The 20870-nt window shown below is 41.5% G+C and overlaps 1 protein-coding gene across 1 annotated transcript in view; it reads left to right on the top strand.

Annotated features, from left to right (window-relative positions):
* LOC105473674 (synaptotagmin 16) overlaps nt 1-20870 on the top strand; it is a 249868-nt gene that overhangs the window by 201699 nt on the left and 27299 nt on the right. Inside the window, 4 exon segments of the mRNA XM_071100052.1 lie at nt 4643-4855; nt 10210-10466; nt 15902-16342; nt 19259-19448. Of these exon segments, the coding sequence (XP_070956153.1) occupies nt 4643-4855; nt 10210-10466; nt 15902-16342; nt 19259-19448 (1101 nt within the window).

The following is a 20870-nucleotide window of genomic DNA, read 5'->3' as shown; positions in this document are numbered from 1 at the left end:
TTAGGGACATAGATGCTACACCTAAGTCCCAACTTTGGTAATTTCTTAAATTTGTTGCCTTATGACAAGTTACTTAACTTTTCTCTGCCTTTCGTTTCTATCTATATAATCATAATATAATTCCTACTTCATGGAATGGGTAGATGCAAATTCCCAAGAAAGTAGCTGGTTTATATGTTTAGTATATGGGAAATGTTATAAGTACTGTATGATTGTATATCAGGCAAGGAGAATTTTTGCTCTGTGGATGATCAATGCCTCACTAAAAAAAAATCAAGAACCAAATGCTAATAAATTAGTTGCAATTATTTTATAGATGGAAAGATATCCATGCATTGACTAACTCATTTGAAATGGATGACTTATGACTACTTAAATTTTAAAAATTGGCCTAAAAATATAAATTAGAATGGAATCTCAGAGTTGGAAAACACTCCAATTGTTGTCTAATCCAGACACCCCTCACATGCATGTATCTCCCCAGGTGCTTAGCTGGTCCTGTACTCTAAAGGTGGAAGTAGTTTGATTTTGTTCCTGTTGTCCCTGGATCTCACCTATTTGCAATGGTCCATCCCATCCTAGAGTGCTATGCCCAGCACATGGAGGCATGAAGAGACTGGTCATTATGGTGGTTTTCTGATGGGATGGTATTTGCATAGCTTATTGGAGTAATGCTGGGAAATCTAGTCTCTTCTGACACTTAGGTTTTCAGGTCCTGCTGTGGTGTTAGATGCAGCCAGTAGAGTAAGTGAGATGACAAAGATGTACTCTTACGTTCCTGGAGAAGCTGCTCCATGAAAGAGAAGATCAGTAAAAAACAAATCAAATGTTGATGCGTGTCGGGGAAGTTTGGAGCTGGAGAATTTTAGAGCTAGAAAAGACCTGGGAGATGATCCAGACCTTTAACATGATCCAAAAACAAGGCATAAGAGAGGTTAAGAGACTTGGCCACAGGAGCTCCACTAGTTAACGTGAGTACACAGAGTGAGAGTTCTTTCCACCGCCTCTCTCTGATTCTCCAGCACTCTGATTAGAAATGTAGGTGCTAGAGACTGGCTGCTTTAAATCAGATCTTGGTTCTGCTCTTAATTGGCAATGTGATCTTCTGCCAGCTGTGTACTTCTCTCTGCCTCAATTTTCTTACTTGGAAAAATGGAAATAATCATAAAGGTTTTATGTGTAAGGCACTTATGACAGTGCCTGACGCATAATGAGCACTCAGTAAGTGTGTTATTATTGCTAGTCTTCCAGAGAACCCCAGGAATGTCAGCTCTCAGACAAGCCAGAGAATACATGTTTTGACCAGGCTGGTGTTTATAAGTATTTTCTCTCACTTGAAATATGGCTTTTTATTCCTTCCTGGCTTCTGATTCAGAAGTGATCTTCAGGACCCATCTGTGAATGAACAACCATATTCTTCTCTGGAATCACTGTGTGACTTTGGGATATAAAATGATTAAAAATTATTCCCCATTATTTGTGGTTTCCAATTCACATTCAGCAAATATTTACAGAGTCGTCTGCTGTGTGCCTGGCTTGGAGATAGGGCCTGGATGCAAAGGTGGGCAGTCTGATGTGCTCCTCACCCTCATGGTATATATGCAGGTTAGGTGGGGCAATTTGCAGTTAGATAGGTAATGCTGCCATGGCATGGGAGGGAGCACTGACAAGAGAGAACAGAAAATTGTTTTACAGCACATGCAGGGAGCTCTTAACCTGATGTAAGAGGTCAGGGAAGGACTTTCTGGAAGAAGTGATGTCTAAGCTGAGACCTCAGTGATGAGTTAGATTCCTGACTAGTGTATATAGGGGCTGGAGAAGAGTATTCTTTTTTTTTTTTTTTTTTTGAGACGGAGTCTAGCTCTGTTGCCCAGGCTGGAGTGCAGTGGCCGGATCTCAGCTCACTGCAAGCCCCGCCTCCCGGGTTCACGCCATTCTCCTGCCTCAGCCTCCCGAGTAGCTGGGAGTACAGGCGCCCGCCACCTCGCCCGGCTAATTTTTTTTGTATTTTTTTTTTTTAGTAGAGACGGGGTTTCACCGTGTTCGCCAGGATGGTCTCGATCTCCTGAACTCGTGATCCGCCCGTCTCGGCCTCCCAAAGTGCTGGGATTACAGGCTTGAGCCACCGCGCCCGGCCGAGAAGAGTATTCTAAGCACGGGGAACCATGTGTGTGTGTGTATGTGTGAGTGCATGGATATACACTCAGGCTTAGGAGAACTCTGGGTATTCACCAAGTCATTCAATATTTAACAAGTGTTTATGAACTACTTACTATGCAGCAGGCATTGTTTTACATATTGAGAGACATCAGTTAACAAAATAGGAAATATTCTTATTTTCATGGAAGTTATAGGGGAGAACAGAGAACTAAAGCTTAGTGCTATGAAGACAACTACTTAAGGGAGGATGTTCAGGGAGGACTGTAGGATGAAGTGCCAGTCAAGCTGAGACCTGCGATGTGAAGGAGCCAGACATGTAAACACCTGGGGGAGGCAGAAGGAACAACAAAGTCAAAGAGCTCAACAGCAAGAACAATCCTGGCCTGTTGGAGAAACTGAAAGAAGGCCCGTGTGCTGGTATATCAAGGTGTGGGAAAACTGTATGAATAATTCAAAGGGTATTTCATTAGAAGGGCTGTTATCAAAAAGATAAAAGACAACGTGTGTTGGTGAGGGTATGGAGAAAAGGGAACTCTAGCACACTGTTGATAGGAATGTACATGGTTGCAGTTGTTATGGAAAACACTATAGAGGCTCCTAAATAAATTAACAATAGGCTGGGCATGGTGGCTCACGCCTGTCATCCCAACACTTTGGGAGGCCCTGGCCAACATGGTGAAACCCTGTCTCTACTTAAACAAACAAACAAACAAACAAAAAAACCTGGGTATGGTGGTGCATGCCTGTAATCTCAGCTACTGTGGTGGCTGAGGCACGAGAATTGCTTGAACCTAGGAGGCAGAGGTTGCAGTGAGCTGAGATCGCGCCACTGCACTCCATCCTGGGTGACAGAGTGGGACTCTGTCTCAAAGAAAAGAAAAAAGAAAAAAAATTAACAACATACTGCTATATGATCAAGAAGTCCGTCTTCTGGGTATATACCTCAGGAGCTGAAATCACTACCTCGTAAAGATATCTGCAGTCCCATGCTCACTGCAGTATTATTCACAGTAGCGAAGATAAGGAAACAACCTGAGTGTCCGTCAACGGGTGAATGGATGAAGAAATTTTGGTACATAAATATGCCTTAGAAAGGAAGGAGATTTTTATATTGACAAAGAAAAAAAAATTTAAAAAACGAGATCTGTCGTTTGCCCTAACATGGATGGAACTGGAGGACATTATGCTAAATGAAGTAAACCAGACACAGAAAGAGACATAGTGCCTCATTTCACTTATATGTGGAATCTAAAAAAAAAAAGTTCAAATATACAGAAACAGAATAAAACAGTTACCAAGGGGCAGGGGGCAGGAATAGGGATGCATGTCAAAGTATACAAAATGGATATGCAGGATGAACAAGTCTACAGATCTAACCTACAAGATGTGGATTATAGTGAATGAAACTGTATGTCATTAGGGACTTTTGTTGAATAAGTAGATTTCAGCTGCTCTTGTTACACAAAAAAGTAACTATGCGAGGTGATAGATATGTTAATTTGTTTCACTATAGGAACCATTTTACTATCTGTATGTATCCCATACCATCATGTTGTAAACCTCAAATATATACAACTTATTTTTAAAAATCAATAATTCAAAGGTTGGATTGTTGATGCTGAGAAAGATTCAGAAAATTTCTCAATGGGTTAAAACACACACAATGAGTCTTTTTTCTTTTCTTTTTTTTTTTTTTTTTTGAGACGGAGTCTCACTCTGTCACCGAGACTGGAGTTCAGTGGCGCAATCTCAGCTCACTGCAACCTCTGCTTCCTGGGTTGAAGTGATTCTCCTGCTTCAGCCTCCCGAGTAGCCAGGATTATAGGCGCCTGACACCACACTTGGCTAATTTTTGTATTTTTTTGTAGAGACAGGGTTTCACCATGTTGGCCAGGCTGGTCTCGAACCCCTGACCTCAAGTGATCTGCCCACTTTGGCCTCCCAACGTGCTGGGATTACAGGCATGAGCCACTGCACCGGGTGGACTCTCTTCAAAACTGGAAAGCTTTTGGAAAATCGTGTTGTAGATACTCCTTCTCTGAAGTAGGGATTGGCTATGTGTGTTTTAATAAATGTGATGAGATGAAGAGCATACATCCCATGGTCGTTGACTAGAACTGCATATAAGGCAAATGTGCTGATACACATTCTGTTTCCAGTTATGAACACATTTAAGCAACATAACAAATTAGCAGGGCTGCCTGGCTCAACATGAGAGTTCATTATGCTGACTATGGGTGTCCCAATGATTTCTGTTGGGTTCTAGCTTTATACCGTATTTCTGATTGCCTTCAGGAGCATTCTTTTCTTTGGATTCAAATTTGTGTTGCAGAAGTGTTTTACATTTTTTTCTATCCAGTTTGAGCGTGCCTTTGTTCAAGCTTATTGTCCATGCTCTTCTCTTCTGTTTTCCCGGAGAGTCTATCTCTGTATTCGAGCACATAGGCCACACAGGAGACTCATGGCTCTTGTTTACTCCCAGTCAACAGCTTTGGGGATGACGAAGAGCTGTCCACATCTTCCGACAGTGACGAGGAGGTGATCAAACAATTTGAGATTTCCGTGTCCCGGTCCCAGAGTTTCCGTTCAGTGACATCTGAGAAAGGAAAGCAGACAGGATTGGAGCAGAAACCAAAATTCAGCCGTTTGTTGTTGACACACGGAGAAGATGGCACAGAAGTATCTGCCTGCGAAGGTATTCTTTGCCTGACACCCTTTCTTTAGACCAGGGATGGCCAATGGTAAGAGCACATCCGAGTTATTCAGCCTCCGCACTCTGCATCTGAGAGTCTGGAAAGGAAAAGAAAATGAGACAGGATGCAGCACATGGAGCAAAGGGGCTGCTTTAAACCTCCCAAGGGGACTGCCATGCAGGAGGGTTGAGAGAAGGAATGGATCAGAACTGGGTGGGTCTCGATACTGGGTTGTGGGACCCCTTTCTTTCTTATCGGCCACTTCTTCCTAAATTTAGAATAGTATTTATTGAGCTTAGCAAATCTTGTTCCCTTTTGATAAACACAAAAATTTCATGTACCTGTCCACTGACGTTGAGAGTCTGTGCCATTTCTCCCATTTAGAATCATAAAATAAGTTTTCCATATATCTATATAACTCCAGAAGATATTTTGAAGCCTTTCTTCTAATTAGTTTGCATTATGAAAGCAATGGGTATTTTTATCTTTCAAATAAAAAAAAGTAGTGTAATAATATTAAATAACCTTTTTCAAACAGCACATGCCCCTGTATCCTTACCCTCAGTCCCTGTAGTTTCTTACACACCCCACCTGCATGAAAATTACTGGGTAAGCACAAAGTCTTATGTCATTCTCCAGCATTATCTTCCTAAATTTACATTTCACGAAGGGGAGGGGATACTCAAAGGTAGGGTGGCCAGCTTGGGATGGTGGGCAGACCTTGTTACAGGTCCTCCTCCCCTCTCTAACATAGACCCAAAGTAACCTGGAGAGAGGATGCAAACAGAACAGTACACTAGTTCTTTGTGGTTTCCCAAGCAAAGGTCAAAGTATCTGTCTGACTCCTTTATGCCCAGAGCCCTGAATAGACACAGCCATTGTAACAGGGAAGGGTCTGTGACGTGTATTTGGTAAAAAAGCAAGAGAAAATGCTCTGCCATCCACCTTCATGACCTGATCTCAGTTACCTGAGCTCTCTAACCTTTTCTTCTTTCCTTTTGGGAAGGTGGTCAGTCAAATGAGGGCATAGCTGTAGATGTTCCATGTTTTCAAACCCAGACAGACAAAAAGGAGGGTGCAGAAATTGAGAGAAGATAAAAGAGGAGACATTTTGATTTGAGGATGAGCACAGGACATGCAGACAGAATAAAGAATTAAAGAGATGGAATTAACAAAAAGACCCCTAATTTTCAGCAGGAATAACTTGTTATCTGTCATGTGGTCTGACTTATTGGCATAAACCAACATAATGTATTTTATTGCCATTCTTTTTAGCTCAAGGTAAATTAATAAATAAAGGCCTTATATAACCGAACCACAACATCAGTGGCCGCAGACACTGTCGTTTCCCCACCCCCTCTCTTGACTTTTCTCTTTCTCTGATGTTACATCACAGCATTCCTTTCTCTCCATTGAGAGGGCAAATGTTAGCTAATGAAAGTTAATAGCAGTTGATTCCCTGAGAACAGCTTGTTTAATCCTAAAGCTAATGGCCCCATTTCCCCAAAGCCCAAGTGTCTGGCTTCTGATTTACACAAATGGCTGATATTCTGAGAGTTCTGACAACCATTCTAACCCTTATCCTTCCTGGAATGAGCAACAAATTATCTCTTGTCCTAACTGGTAATTCTGAATTTTAGACAGATGGTGATAGAAAAGGTTAAAGAGGAAAAAAAATCTACTACATTGAATGAAGTACCTGTAGATTTTGAAGAAAATCAACAGGATTTTCACAGAAATAGCCACATGCCAAATTTTAGGTTACCAGATGCCATGGAAATGTTAACATATTTTTTATTGCTTGATTTTTTTTTGTTCATCTTTATATCAGTGGATGTTTTTCAGTGGTAAAGAATCATGAAAAGATTAAGCATGCAGCCCAGAGAGGAATTTTTTGGTATGCCTGTTCTCTATTTAGCTGTTTTATTCCACTGTAAACCTTGTTTTGTAAGACCAAATGTAGTTGTAGAAACAGTTCTTCCACTTTAAAAATGCATTCAAAAGTGTTGGACAGTGAAATTAAAGGGCCAAATCCAAGTAAAATCTGAAACATGAATGAGCTATTGGTAGGTTGTTTCATATTTCATCTTAAGTGAAATCCTTCATTCTATATTCTGTGGTGAGGCTATTTGGAACCATATTCCAGGCAAGTTCTCTTTTGTCCTGTGTATCTGATTTAATGTTATTGCACTCTGTCACTGGATTCCTGATAATGTTAAAGAGGGTTTTTGGTCTAAGTGGTCTGGATTGGAGGCCTGTATGCAAGGTCTTTAGGCATGAAAGGTTAGTTGCAGAATATTAGTCCATTTCCTGGGGCTTTTTTTTTCTTTTTCTAGCAGTAACCTTATTTTTGCTTATGGAATAGTTATTCTGAGGATGTTTCCTACAAGCTAGATATTATTACCCTGGTGTCCTCAAAACCAGATCAATTGTCTCCAGAATGTGTACTTAGTTTTGTTTGAGATGGTATATCCGTCATGGTTCAATTGGAGAACTAGAACCAGCAGGATTATATGCATACATATACGCACAGAATGTACATGTACATACAAACACATGCACATGCAGGGGTGTGTGTGTGTGTGTGTGTGTGTGTGTGTGTGTGTACCCCAAGAGATTCATTGTAAAGAACTGGTTTATATGAAGGTGGTGGCTGGCTAGGTAACAGAAATACACAGCCCCCATATTTGCAGAACAGGTTGCAGAAAGGTAGGGGGAAACTCTAGGCATGAGCTGAAGCTGTAGTTCTTAGGTTAAACGTCTTCTCCAGGGGAACCTCAGTTCTCTTAAGGTCTTTCAGCTGACTGCTTATGTAGGATAATCTCCTTTGCTTAAAGTCAACTGATTATAGGCTTTAATCACATCTATAAAATACCTTCACAGCAATACCTAGATTTAGTGTTTGATTGAATAATTGGCGCCTATAGACTAACCGAGTTGACACATAAAACTTGCCGTCACAGATGGTAAGCAGAAGTCTTTGTATTTGGGTGGCGATCAGGGAAAGAGGTTTGGGAGTATGAAAAATGTATTTGAATAATGGGGTTTTATTCTATCAAAGTGGGGTATGGACTAAGCAAGTGGAAGAATTTCTCTGTTAAAATAAATTTGGTTGATGTGACATAGTTATGGCCTATAATTTCTAAGAAGCCAGGATACATTTCTCTGACAACAGGCAATTACTTTTGTGCGTGTGTTGAAGGTGACATGATCTTCTTTAATTTAAAGGCACGGGAAGACTGCTTTATGGAAAGGTGAATCACCTTTCCCTTTCCTCCTCCTCGCGACTTGACTTGTACCCCAGATTTGCTTCGCTAATTCATTCCTTGCTTGTCTGTCATGGAAAATGGTTTGTTACGTTAATATCATTCTTATGTTTTTCAGTTATGAATAGCTTTTCAAGGCTTAATGTAGCTTTTGAAAATTCTCTTATTACTGATCTTGGTATTATCACCGTAGGAGTTAAAGTCATGAGACAATTTTATGGGGGTAATTTCTTAGTAAAGTAAAATTTTGTGCTGAAATCCTGCTGGGTTCTACACATGTTGATGGATGACCCACTGTTTAATAGGACATTTTACTGTTCATATATGTGAGGAATGGGTGTGCTAATTAGAGACTTAGAAGACAATCCTGCTTTATGTTGTAGGTTTTTACATGTGGATTTTTCCTTGTTCTGTCATTTTGTGTGGCCTGTTTTTAGTATGTTTGCCAAATAACCAAAAGTCTGGATGTAAAAATGTTGTGATGTCCTATAAAAGTGTGTCTAAGGGGTCTGAACTGAATAATTTAGGATAACAAAGAAGATAGGGAACTTTCTCAATGGCCTGCTGTGATTTTACAAAACCCCAAATCAGGAGTCTGAAGTTCTGCCCCGAGGATCTGCCTGAAGATGTTTTTATATGGTCTGGTTGATAACATGTTTTTGAAGTTTGAATGCTTACTATACATGGGTCATATACTCTGGTGAATCCCTGTCACCAACACTCATATTGCTGCATACCTGGCTGCTTTCAATGTTTATTACCTACCTAGACTTTTAAGTTCTCTGAAGGGTTAGTGATAACCCACTGGCAGATAAAGACTATGCAGTAGATGTATGTGGCTTAGTACCATCCAGGAGCTTACATTCTATTAATAGCTGAGGTATCAGGCTAACGAGGGAACACAATTGCTACCATACGATGTATATGTAAGAGCTTTATGACATAGACTTTGCCAACCCACTCCCTTGTCCTGTCTAAATCTCTAATTTTCTTTCATCCTGGGATGGGGTCTGCTGGAGGAGAAAAGAGGCCAAAGAGATAAGAGATCTTCAATTTCTCTTTGGACGTGGGAGGCAAATAGTGGGGGCAGCTATTTCTTAAGAAGATCCTGCCAGCTTTTCCTGACCATCTGAGGACAACCTTGACATGTAGGAAGACGAAATGGTATGAATTGGGGTGAGGAGTGCTGAGAGAGAAAAGTGTGGAGACTGAAGGAGGCAGGGAAGGCTCAGGAGTTGTTGGCGCTTTGTATGGGGAGGGAGGACAGACACAGGGAGGGTTTGAGGGGCACTGTGAGCAGAAATACACAGCTAGCATTTTCACAAACGGGTGAGACCAGAGGAATGAGGCATGGTCGCTTGGGAAGCAGTGGAAAATGGGGTTGGATGGGCTGGATGAGGCCAGTTCGGGCCAGGCAGGTAAGCAAGGCTAGTATTTATGGAAGGCCTGCTGGCTGCCAGGTGAATATTATTTCATGTGTCCACAGTGATCCTCACAGTGATCTTTTGATAGCTTTTATCATTTTTTAGATAAAGAAGCAAAGATTCAGAGAATTTGAATATTGTCCAAATTCTTATGGCAGAGACAAGATTTAAACTCAGATCATATCAATCCAAGACCATGAATCAAGGAGAGAACTTTTTACTCGGCAGGGTCACCGAAGCTTTTTGAGCAGAGGGGAATATAGTAAACACTGCAGAGAAAAGGAAGCATGGTAAGGTTGGGAGACCATATGATCTTCATATTAGATGACTCTTTTTGCTTTCTAGATCCATTGCAGAAGTCTTGTGGTCATTAGCTCCAGCAAAATGCTGTGTCTATTTTATCCTTTTGACATAAATATACATTCTCTACACTCATATTTAAAAAGTATTAAACCTTCTGATACCCCCCATAATGAGATAATGTTCTTTTTCATTTTATGGATCAACTTTCTTCACTGTATGGATAGAATTATGTTTCTGCAGGTATTATTGGTATGGGTTCTGTTTTCGCAATCTTGATTGTTGTGACTGCAATTACTCAATTTCTCTAGGTAAAAAGGTATTAAAAATAATGCATTTGAAACAGTTTTCTTATTGCAAATTTAGATTTGGATGGAGCCAGCCAACGGCGTTATTCTGAGAATCTCTCCTATGGTGAAGATGACCACATCCCTGCTCACTCACAGTCCCCATGTGAGAGGGGGGATGCCAAACACCATGGCACATCTCACCAAGAGTCCAATGTGGTCCAAAGCCTCAGGCGCCAATCCACAGAGGGCAGCTTGGAGATGGAGACAGCTTTTAATAGCCGGGGATTTGAAGATTCCTATGCCACTGACAGCTCCTCCATGTGGAGTCCAGAGGCAAGTTATTTGTTTTTCATTCTTTCATTGGTTCCCTTTCCCCTTCCCCTCTTTCCACTATCCTTTCTCCTCATCTCACTAAAAAAAAAAAAAAAAAAAAAAATTCCAGAAAGGAAGCATTACCTTTATCTGCAATAAATTTTTGTTCAGATGACCAAAATCCCATGCATGTCAATAACAGAATCATAACTATCTCTCAAAATGGAAAAAAAAAGGAAGAATGGTTTAAAAAAAGGAAGAAAAAGAGGAATGGTGACAGAATGGATCCAGGAACAGCCAGGCTTTTCTTTTACATAAAGGCTTTTTACAGGCTTAATTTTAAATAATGGAATTTTCAGTTCTTTAGAGAGACTGGTTTATTTACTTCATGGTTTCAATTAAGTGGAGTCTATTTTTATTTAGCCCAAATCTCAAGTTTTGATTATTTGATATGAAAGTTATTTGAAAATGGAACTAAAATGATATGGCCTTCCAAGTGAAATTATACAAGATATGATGATGTGGCTGTTGCACTGTGAATATATTTGTTAGCTTTGAATTTAATTGAAGGCCTAGGAAACAGCATTAATCAGTAATGGCCCTCTGGCCATTGACACTGCTTTTCGTAGTAAATCTCTGATAAAAGATACTTCTTCCAAAGTTCTTTTTCAATTAAAGCTTAGTCCAGAATAAATGTAACAATCAATCCAGAGATATGGCTGGAGGTGATGATGGTAGTAGCTACAATTTATTGAGCAGTTAATATATGCCAGGCACTGTGATAAGGATTTTACCAAATTGTTTCCTTTTACTGGCCCTTACAGTTATTTTTCCATTAGATAGATCCCTCCTATCATGATTCTGTGACATTGGAAGGCATTAAGGAATGGCATTTAATACCTAATTTGAAATTAATTTTGATGAAATAAGTCATATACATATATAAACCTTTAATATAATTTGCAGGGATGAGGGAAGGAGGAGAGAGGTAAATGGATTTTATTAGCATCCATTTAAGAAAATAAACAGAATACATCTCTTGTTAGGACTTGGAGTGTCACACACACTAAATGCTCAAGGTAAAAAAAAAAAAATCACAGAAAACCGTGTTTCCAAGCCTTACTGCTAACACATTGGTGCACGTAGGTAGTATCTAAGGGGGGGTATGCACACATATACGTGCCCCTGTGTAGGTGCTTCTGCTGAGGACCTAAATGGTAGCTCACATATGTGGTTTGTGGCTTGTTAAAAAGCAGCCCTTCATATAGAGACACCCAAAGCCATTAACTTTATAAATTTTGTTTAAAAAAAGAAAAAACTCTGCTTACCCGTTAGTTTACTACCAAGCCATATTAAATCCCACACACTAACATTTTAAAAATGCTTTGAATCTCTCACCCAAAAACAAAACAGACTAAACGATTTGCCTGCCTATTGATACTCTGTCTCCTTGGTGATTGTGCCATGAGGCTTGGAAGTGCCTTCTCCAGGTCACCTCCCATTTACCTGCCTGCTGGAGCTTTAATAGAAGACTCGGTATTGAGGGTACTAAATGTTCTCAGACTCCCAAAATACCCAGACGTCTCCGTGTGCTCCATTCAACCTCCTATCTATTTTGAGAAAAAACTGTAATTTGGTGCTCCTACAGTAGAACTTCACATCCAACACGGAGGCAGTTCCCGTAACTGCCTGCTTTGCAGGCTTAGCTTGCCTTTTAAGAATTGATTTATTTGCCTCTTAGCTGTATTGAGAACTCTGTCTTCCCCTGTGTATCTGGCATCAGGAACATATTGTAGGTCTGTTTGCTTTAGGCCACACAGATGACATCAACACTATCTTACTAAAACAGAAAGGCTTTCAATTTGACAGAAAATCTTTAAACATACATGGGTTTTGACAATTTGACACAAGTATTCTCATCTTAAGGAAAAGCCCAGGATATTAGAGCTCAAGGAATCGTTTATTTTGTCTCAGAAGGAAACCGGCCGTGCAGTGTGACTACCTGTTAGGCTGATGGATTTTTGAGCTCCGCTTTTCTCGGCTGGCAAAGGCCGTTGGCTTTTGCCTGCGGACCCAGGGCTTGGCAGGAAAGACAATGGGAGTGTGGCTGGTGATTTTGAGCACACAGGGAGACAGGTGTCCCACTTTTCATCTCTGCTTTCCACTGATTAATTGGTTGGCCTTGAGAAGTTAATTAAAATCTGCCAAATGGGGATAAGAATGAAGAGATTTTTACCTTGCAGGAAGGTCAGATGGATTAGTGGTGTTAACAGTACCCACATGAGGAGCTCCTTCAGTTGCCTAGTGAGAGGTAAAGTGTATTGAAATAATTAATTGCTATGAAAATACCAACATTCACAAATCTTTTTCTCAAATCAACCCAGGGAGGGGCCACAAAGCCCAGTTTTTATGGGCCACAGCTTGAATTGGCCTATCCAAAGCCCAGCCATTGGCAGGATCTGTGCCTTATTTAGAGGCATTCTTAGGACAGTCAGGAGCTCTACTCAGGACTCTTCTAGAAACCTGCAGGTGCAGTGAGCATTTATCTGAAGAGATAGCCTGATACGTAAGTGGAGAGCGTTCCTCATTCACTAAAATATTTTTACCTTGGCATTGAAGTTGACAAAACTAAGAGCTATTAACTAACATTAAGAGCAGGGGCCTCAAAGGATGTAAAAACCACAGACAGTGTGATTCCAACCCCCACCTTCCGTCTTCTCCCCTCTTCATCTTGTGCTCTCTCTCTCTCGTGCATGCTTTCGCTCTCTCCCTCTCTCTCTCTCTCTATATATATATATATATGTGTGTGTGTGTGTGTGTGTGTAAATAAAAATTGTTATGCCTGAAGGTTTGGGGAAGAAGAAAGGAGACCATATGGTTCAAAATAAGGTTTGGGATTTTGGGATTTTGAGTATTGAATACAAGTTAAGGCAGGCCCGGGACTCAAACTGCCAGGGAATGAGTCCTGGATAATCTTGTCTGTGAATATGATCTGGGCTTGTGGGGAAAGAGCGTGTTATTTAGTCTTTCTAAGCTTTAGTTTCTTCCTTCATAAAATGAAGATATTAAAATACCTACCTCATTACATTGATGTAAATATTCAAAAAGATAATGTTTCTTAGTTGGGTTCCTCAAAAAAAAACAGAGCCTAAGTAAAGGCTTTGTTCCCTACTTTGGGAGTGCAACCCCAGGGAACAAAAATGCGAGACAAGGGAAGTAAGGCAGGGAAAAAGGGAGATCAAGTATGAGAATACACAGTTGAATTGGCCACCACGCAGTATGGCTAATTGCTTGATCTTGTGTGTCCACACTCCAAGAAGCTGTGTGAACTGATAGGACAACTGACTACGGAGCAAAAAGTAGACTTTACATATATTAGTATCAAGCAGGATTCTGCAGCTGTCTAAGCCTTGGTGGTCAACAGAAGGACCAATGATAAGAGATGAGAATTATATTGTGTGGGTAGAAGGTAAGACTTTATTGAATTGTTCCAGACTGAAACTACTTAGAGCCCAGATAGGCTGTGCCTTAGGGGAAGATGGAACATGAGGTAAGGCCAAGAAGATCTGAAGTGTTTAAGAGCCAGTTTTTGTAGCCTATAAAGGATTTGATATGGTATTTGGCATAAGAAACAGCATAGTAGATGTTAGCTATTATTACTTATGGTCAGAAATGCAATACAGAGATGAACAAGAGTAGGCTAAAATAGATGGGAGTTTTAGGAAGAGACAAGGGAGTTTGAGAGAAGATTCTGACTTGATTTTTGAGTTGGCCTAAATCCTTGGAGACTTGCTTCTAATATATATACACCAGTCAGTTGTATTCAAAAGTCTCTATAGCAACCACTTTTATCACTTGAAACTAAGTACCTCTGAATAGAAACACTCACGCATGATTGCATGCTCAGAGGAAAGGATATAAGAAGCTTCACTTATTTTACAAGAAATCTAAATTTTCTTGTAGGCTAATTTGAATCTTAAAAGAAAAGGGTATTTATTAGATGTCTACTGTCTGTCAAGTCCTCTACCTTTTACAACATCCCTACACAGAAGGCACCATCTTCATTTTACAGTTGAGGAAAATAGAACATGGAAAGGATTAAGTAACTTGCCCAGTGTCATATAGCTAGTAAATAGTAGGCCTGGGCTTCCTAGGGAAATATGAACCCAGAGAACCATGAACTTTCACTCAGACTATGTGGGAAAGTTTCACTGATGGATGCATATTTTGAGGCATTTTATTATAATTTGAAACGAGATCTTTAAATTAGCAAGGTCTGGTGTTCAATTGCATAAATAAGAACTGGTTTGCAATAAGAATCAGTTCAAAGTTGAGTTACAGGTAAGGATCATGCCTTCAGAGGAAAACAGAATTATTTTTGACATTATTTATAATTTGTGAATGGGGTGGTTCATTATAATAAATGCAGTTCAGCTCAGTTTTCCCAGTAAGGTCATCAGATCTGAGTGGCTGCAAGTAAATTGCTGTCCAAGGGTGACATTCCATAAAGAGAGATGTGTGTTTGAGAATAGGTAGCACCAGTTCAGTGGTGGGAATAGGTATTGATGCAGTCTGGCCTGAGCCAGGTATTTTCACATCAATGAAAACCTCACAACAACACACCAGCAAGCAGGCACATTAATGTGCGTTTTTAAGCTTGAATACAGAGAGGTTGGTCTATTTGGCCAGGGTAAAAAAGCTAGTCAGTGCTAGAGTTATGATTTCAATTTAGATATTCTGGCTCCAGGCTCAGTGTTGCTGTTTACTAAAGGGCTGTGGAGGTGTCCTCCTAAACCCTTGCTGCTCAAAGTGTGAGGTGAGGCTAGTAGCATCAACATCCCTTGCACACGTCCCAGAAATGGCAGAATCTCAAGCTCCACTCCAGACCTACTGAGTCAGAATCCTCAGATGATTTAGGTCTACATTAAAGTTTGAGAAGCTCAGCCCTAAACCTTTTCTCTCACGTAGATTGAAAATATACTGAAGCATCACCTTCCTGGGACTCCCATCAAAATTCTTGTCTGTGGAAAACTCTTGCCTGTGGAGAACAGGCTCAGGCTCAACCATCTGTATTTAGGGACACAAGGAAAAGTCTCCTATGGACAATTGCCTGTTGACTTAATTTTAGATTTAGCATCTCAGTTGGTTTCAATGATCCTGGGCAATTGTGCTTTTTGAGAGGCAGTGTATATGAAAACACTTTGCAAAATATAAAAGCTTTAGTTATCCATTCCAAAAACATTCACGAAGGCGCGCCATATGCTAGGCACTGTGCCGTCAAAGAATTCACAGTTTAATGCAGCGACAGACCAGTAAATAGACCTGTCTGATATAGAGGGAATACACTGGCAGTTAGAAAGCAGGGATTCTGAAGGAGCACAAAGGAGCACCAACTGGCCAAAATGTAATTGGGTCTCATCATTTCCGTTTCTAATTGTTTCCTCTGCCTGCAACAGGAACAGGACAGGACCAATTTGCAGGTGCCATCCGGAGTCTCAGAGCCCATCTCAAAGTGTGGTGACCTAGATGTCATCTTTGAATATAGAGCCTCCAGCCAGAAGCTCACAGTGACCATTGTGAGGGCACAGGGCCTCCCAGATAAGGACCGAAGTGGTGTCAACTCCTGGCAAGTTCATGTAGTGCTGCTGCCTGGTAAGAAACAGAGGGGCAGGACGAACATACAGAGAGGGCCCAACCCCGTCTTCAAGGAGAAGGTCACCTTCGCCAAGCTGGAGCCCAGAGACATGGCTGCCTGTGCTGTCCGCTTCCGCCTGTACGCTGCCCGGAAGATGACCCGAGAGAGAATGATGGGAGAGAAACTATTCTATCTCAGCCACCTGCACCCAGAAGGGGAAATGAAAGTGACTCTGGTTCTGGAGCCAAGAAGTAATATAAGTGTGAGTATGTTCAATGGTGCTGCTAATGACGTGGTGTGTTCGAAGACCTGGGATTGTTAGCCCTTGATTTAATACATTCAGTCTGTGAATTCAAAGACTTGAATTTAATTTTCCATTTGGCTCTCTTCACCCTTGTAAGCCATGATTTGCACTTCATGGTACAATGGGTCTTTCATGCCTGTCTTCCTGATAACCTGATGGATAAATGCCCTGTCCATTTTAGGACAAGATAGTAGCAGTGTGGTAGAGGGCATGGAGAAAAACAGGGAAGGTGGCTTGGCCTTCTGGTTTGTGGATAACTGATCCTACTCCTCCTACCCCCAATCTGCATCATGATGAATCTCAGAGATGGGACTTTCTGGACAAGGTTCTTCACTGGTATGCTGGGGCAGACTGAGATAGCAGCCCAGAACTTCAGCTGCCTCCGAAACCTTTCATTTGTATTAGTACAGTCTTCCCTCATACCCCATTTCCCTGCTTGCCCCAGAGTTTCAAGGAAGGGTGTCATAATTTACATGTCTACAGGATGGGCAGCTCACTACTGCTGTGGGTTATATGTCATGTAGTATGCCCATCTCCTTTTACAAAACCATGTTAACAGATCAGGGAGCTCTCTAGGCTTTGGGGTCAATCAGTCATTCATTCAGAGATGTTTACTGTCAATTATGGTACAGGCAAAGTGGATGCAGGAAAGAACTAAGCAGGCGATGCCTCTGCACTTGGAGAGCTTGCAGTCTAGTGGTGGCCAAGTAGGCAAGGAGAGAGAGTGATAGGCTGCTCTTGTTTAGAGGATCAGAGAAAGTTTCTCTGAGGTGGTGATGAAACACCAGAACTCACAGCATCGAGAGAGAGAGGCTGGTGACGTGAGGAGGATGAGAGTTCCAGACAGAGAGAACAGCACAAGCAAGCAGTCAGGATGTGGGGTGGCCGGGGGAGGGAGGAAACTTGTCATATCTGAAGAAGAACAAAGGAGACAGAAAGGCTGGACTGTAGTGGTGGCAGGTTCATCTACTTAAATGTCCAATGATGTCTCAAAATTAACATCTTCAGGCTTGAAATCCTGATTTTTGCCTCCCTAAATCTATTCCACCTGCAGTCTTCCCCATGTTACTTAAAGGCAGTTTCATTCTTCCAATTGCTGGGTTCAAAAATCTCAGAAATCATCTATGACTTTTCTGTTTTCCACCTGAAATCCTATGGGCTCTATCTTCAAGTACAACCAGAACCTGGCTGTCTGCTGGATTACTGAAATAGCTGCTCAGTGGTGGTCTTTCCACTTCTGCTTTTGCCTCTACAGACTCTTCTGGACGTGGGAGCCAGAATGAGCCTTTTAAAGTATAAGCCAGATGATGTCTCATCTCTGCTCAGATCTCCCTTTTTTCTTAATATCTGAGTAAAGCACATCTGAAGTGATGGAGAACAGAATGCACAGGAGATCAGGAGGGATCCTGCATGATAGAGCTGGGGAATGGGGATGATCACACCCATATTTCTGCTTGCTAGGCCCTATGCTGTGTGCTGGGGGCACAGAGTTGAATGGGGAAAATGAGCTAGTGTAAAAGAACTTTGCAGGTGAAAATCTTTCATTTTGTTGAGCATAGTTATGTGCCAGACATTAGGCTATGCACCAGGGACTGAGAGATTTATACGGATTCAGAATTTGATGGGAGAGGCAAGCAGTGAGTGACAGGTGCCACAGCGGGAAGCTTTTATAGAAGCACCAGAGTGGGAGTGAGTCTCACTGAAAAGTAAGCAAATATTTCATTGTTGAATTCTTATCTTCTAGACAGTAGGGTCTGTAAGGCATCTATCACAACCACCTAGCCCTACCGTTTACAAATTGTGTTCCATAAAGCCTCCGGGGCGGCGGGGCGGGGGGTGGCACTCTGCCGAGATGTCTGTGGTTTGGTAAACAGGATATTTTCCTGCAGATGGGCAGAATATTTGATTCCTTTTATTGGTTCTGATTATTGAGTTTCTGGTCAGGAGTTTGAAGAAATGATTTTAGACATTGAGAAGAAAGGGTTAAGCCAAATCGAATGCCCTTGTTTCTGGTGGAAGAGATGGAGTTTCAGGGGGACAGGATTGCCTGCCCCTACAGGGCTGATTGCTACTCCCGTGCCTTGAGTGACAATCAGTGTCCTGCTCAGTTTTGCGCTCCTCCTCCTGATGTGCCCGTGCCTGGTGGTGAAGGGTAGGTGCTCAGGAGAAGTGTGCCCATGAATAAACATGACAGAAAGCGCAAGTTCTCCTGGGCTCACTTGGTGCCTGCCAGGTCGCTGAGACCCACAACCCATGTGTTGGCTTTTTTCTCAAACAGTTGTAAAAGTGCTCATTTGTTATATAAGTTATTTCTTTAAAAGGCAAAATTTGGCACCTGGCATGTATTTAACAACCTTAAGCAGTACTAGGAGCCAAATGTTCTATGTGGGGGTAGATGTCCAGTGGTCGTTTCTTTTACAGTTAAGACACAACACCTCCTGTATTGCCATATTCATCAAGGAGCTGCAGAGAACAGAAACAAACCTCAGGCCTGGAGTGAAGGGGTTCCTTAGAAACATCCAAGCACAGATTACACAGGAGGGAATTTGAGTCTATATTGAATGTATTATTAACTCTCCTTGTATCTTAGAGGGTTTGATTTACACTAGTAATAACGTCTTTGTCCGTTTTGTCTTTAGAGAGGAAATATTGAATGGAGACAGCTCTTGAAGCAAACATGTCAGTTCCTAATGCAGGGATCTCATCCACGACTGTGCTCCCGGGGCCATTGTAATTCACACCGAGTGCGCCCTTAGTCATCTTTGGCAGTCATTGGGGATTGGGTCACAATTTCACCAAACATAATATCGGCTTTCTCTAAAAGAGAGTAGTGCAGCGTGGGCCAATGGATTCTTTGTTGTTCTTCCCCTCCAGAGTGGAGGGTCTCCGCTCAGCCCATCTGCGGTTTCTCACAGTGATAGTACTTCATCCACGCAGTCGCTGTCTCATGGAGGGGCGCCAGAGCTGTTGGTGGGGCTCTCGTACAATGCCACAACGGGGCGATTATCTGTGGAAATGATCAAAGGCAGCCATTTCCGAAACCTTGCTGTTAACCGAGCACCTGGTAAGTGTGAGTCTCTTCTCCCAGCTCTGGTTCTTCCAGAGACAAATGGAAAGACCTGTCTGCTTTCATCTTAGTTCTTAAATTTTTACCATAAAAATGATCTTATTATGACTTAGGCAAGCTTTCACAAAGAGATACCTTTGTATTTTTAAATGGCTTTCTATTTAATTAGACTTCTTTGCTATCTAGATGTATCTGGACATGAAATAGACTGGCCTGTGTGTCTATATTGTTTAAAGGAAAAGAATGAACAGCATTTTCAGCAACATAATGTGTATGGGCAATTAAAATCTGCTAATATGTCTTAGACCCTCAACTTTAAAGAAAAAGAGCTCTGGCTTTGCAGTAGGGCAGATCTGGGATTGAATTCTAGCTTTACCTACTACTTAACCACTAGCTTTGATCTGATCCTGTGCAATTTATCCCTTTTCAGAACACAGCTAACTCATCTGACAAAAAAAGATATTAATAGTACCTTCCTGATGGAGTTGTTTTGGAGTTTAAATGAAATGATTTATTTAAAGCATTTAGTACAGTGCCTACCACATAGTGAATGCACAAGAAATGTTAATGGTTATGGTGGTGACAGAGAAAGGAAGTACAGGAGGCAGATCTGCGGCAGTGCAGGACTGGCTCTCCAGGGAACTGCCACTTTTGAGATTGTCACTGGAAAGAGGGGTTCAAGGTATATCCCCAGAGCTGCAGTCCAAAGTTCAGAAAGCCACACTCGAAAAGCTGCTGTTTTCAGTTGCCTCAACAGCCTCTCACCATCTAGGAAGTCAGAGACTGAACATTAGAAGCATGCTGTTAAAAAGTTAGCTTACCTTTTTATGATCTTGTTTTTCAGCGAAAAAGCTTGAAAGGGGGTTTCTCTTTTGCTTCTGCCTTCTGGACCTCATGCAAACACACCTAATTGGAGGACTTAATTTGGATATGGAATGCTAGCTGCAAGAGAGTCTGAAAATGTTGTTGAATTTCTAGTCTTTCAAGTCAGGAAGGTAAACTAGAAGGGAGTAGAGTGGAGGGCTAGGGAGCCTGCCACCATGGGCACCAAACTGTTATTGAAAGAAGGATGAAATCCGTATATTTGTGGCAGGCTGAAAGAGTCAGTGGACTCAGGCCTCATGTGTCAGCAGCAGGTAAAGAACTAGGAGTGCCACTGTAAAAGAGTTGTCTCCTACAGCTGAATCTGGGCTCTCACTCTTTTTTTGCCCTTAACTGTGCCGCAGCCCACAAAAGCTCTGTGGAATGGGGGTATCTTGTTAGAACTTGTGTGAAAACCATTAGGGCAAATTAGTAAGGAATGCCCCAGCACTTTGGATAACAGAATAGACTGGGTTTATCAGCCATATTCTGTGTTGACACTCAGAGCCACGTGAGGGCTATTTAGAAGGCATAATAGATACTTATTATTAGTTGCAT

Source organism: Macaca nemestrina, chromosome 7, assembly GCF_043159975.1.
Source record: "Macaca nemestrina isolate mMacNem1 chromosome 7, mMacNem.hap1, whole genome shotgun sequence".
In the NCBI taxonomy this organism is placed as follows: Eukaryota; Metazoa; Chordata; class Mammalia; order Primates; family Cercopithecidae; genus Macaca; species Macaca nemestrina.
The sequence above is the reverse complement of the archived record's forward strand: the minus strand, read 5'-3'. Positions and strand labels throughout refer to the sequence as shown.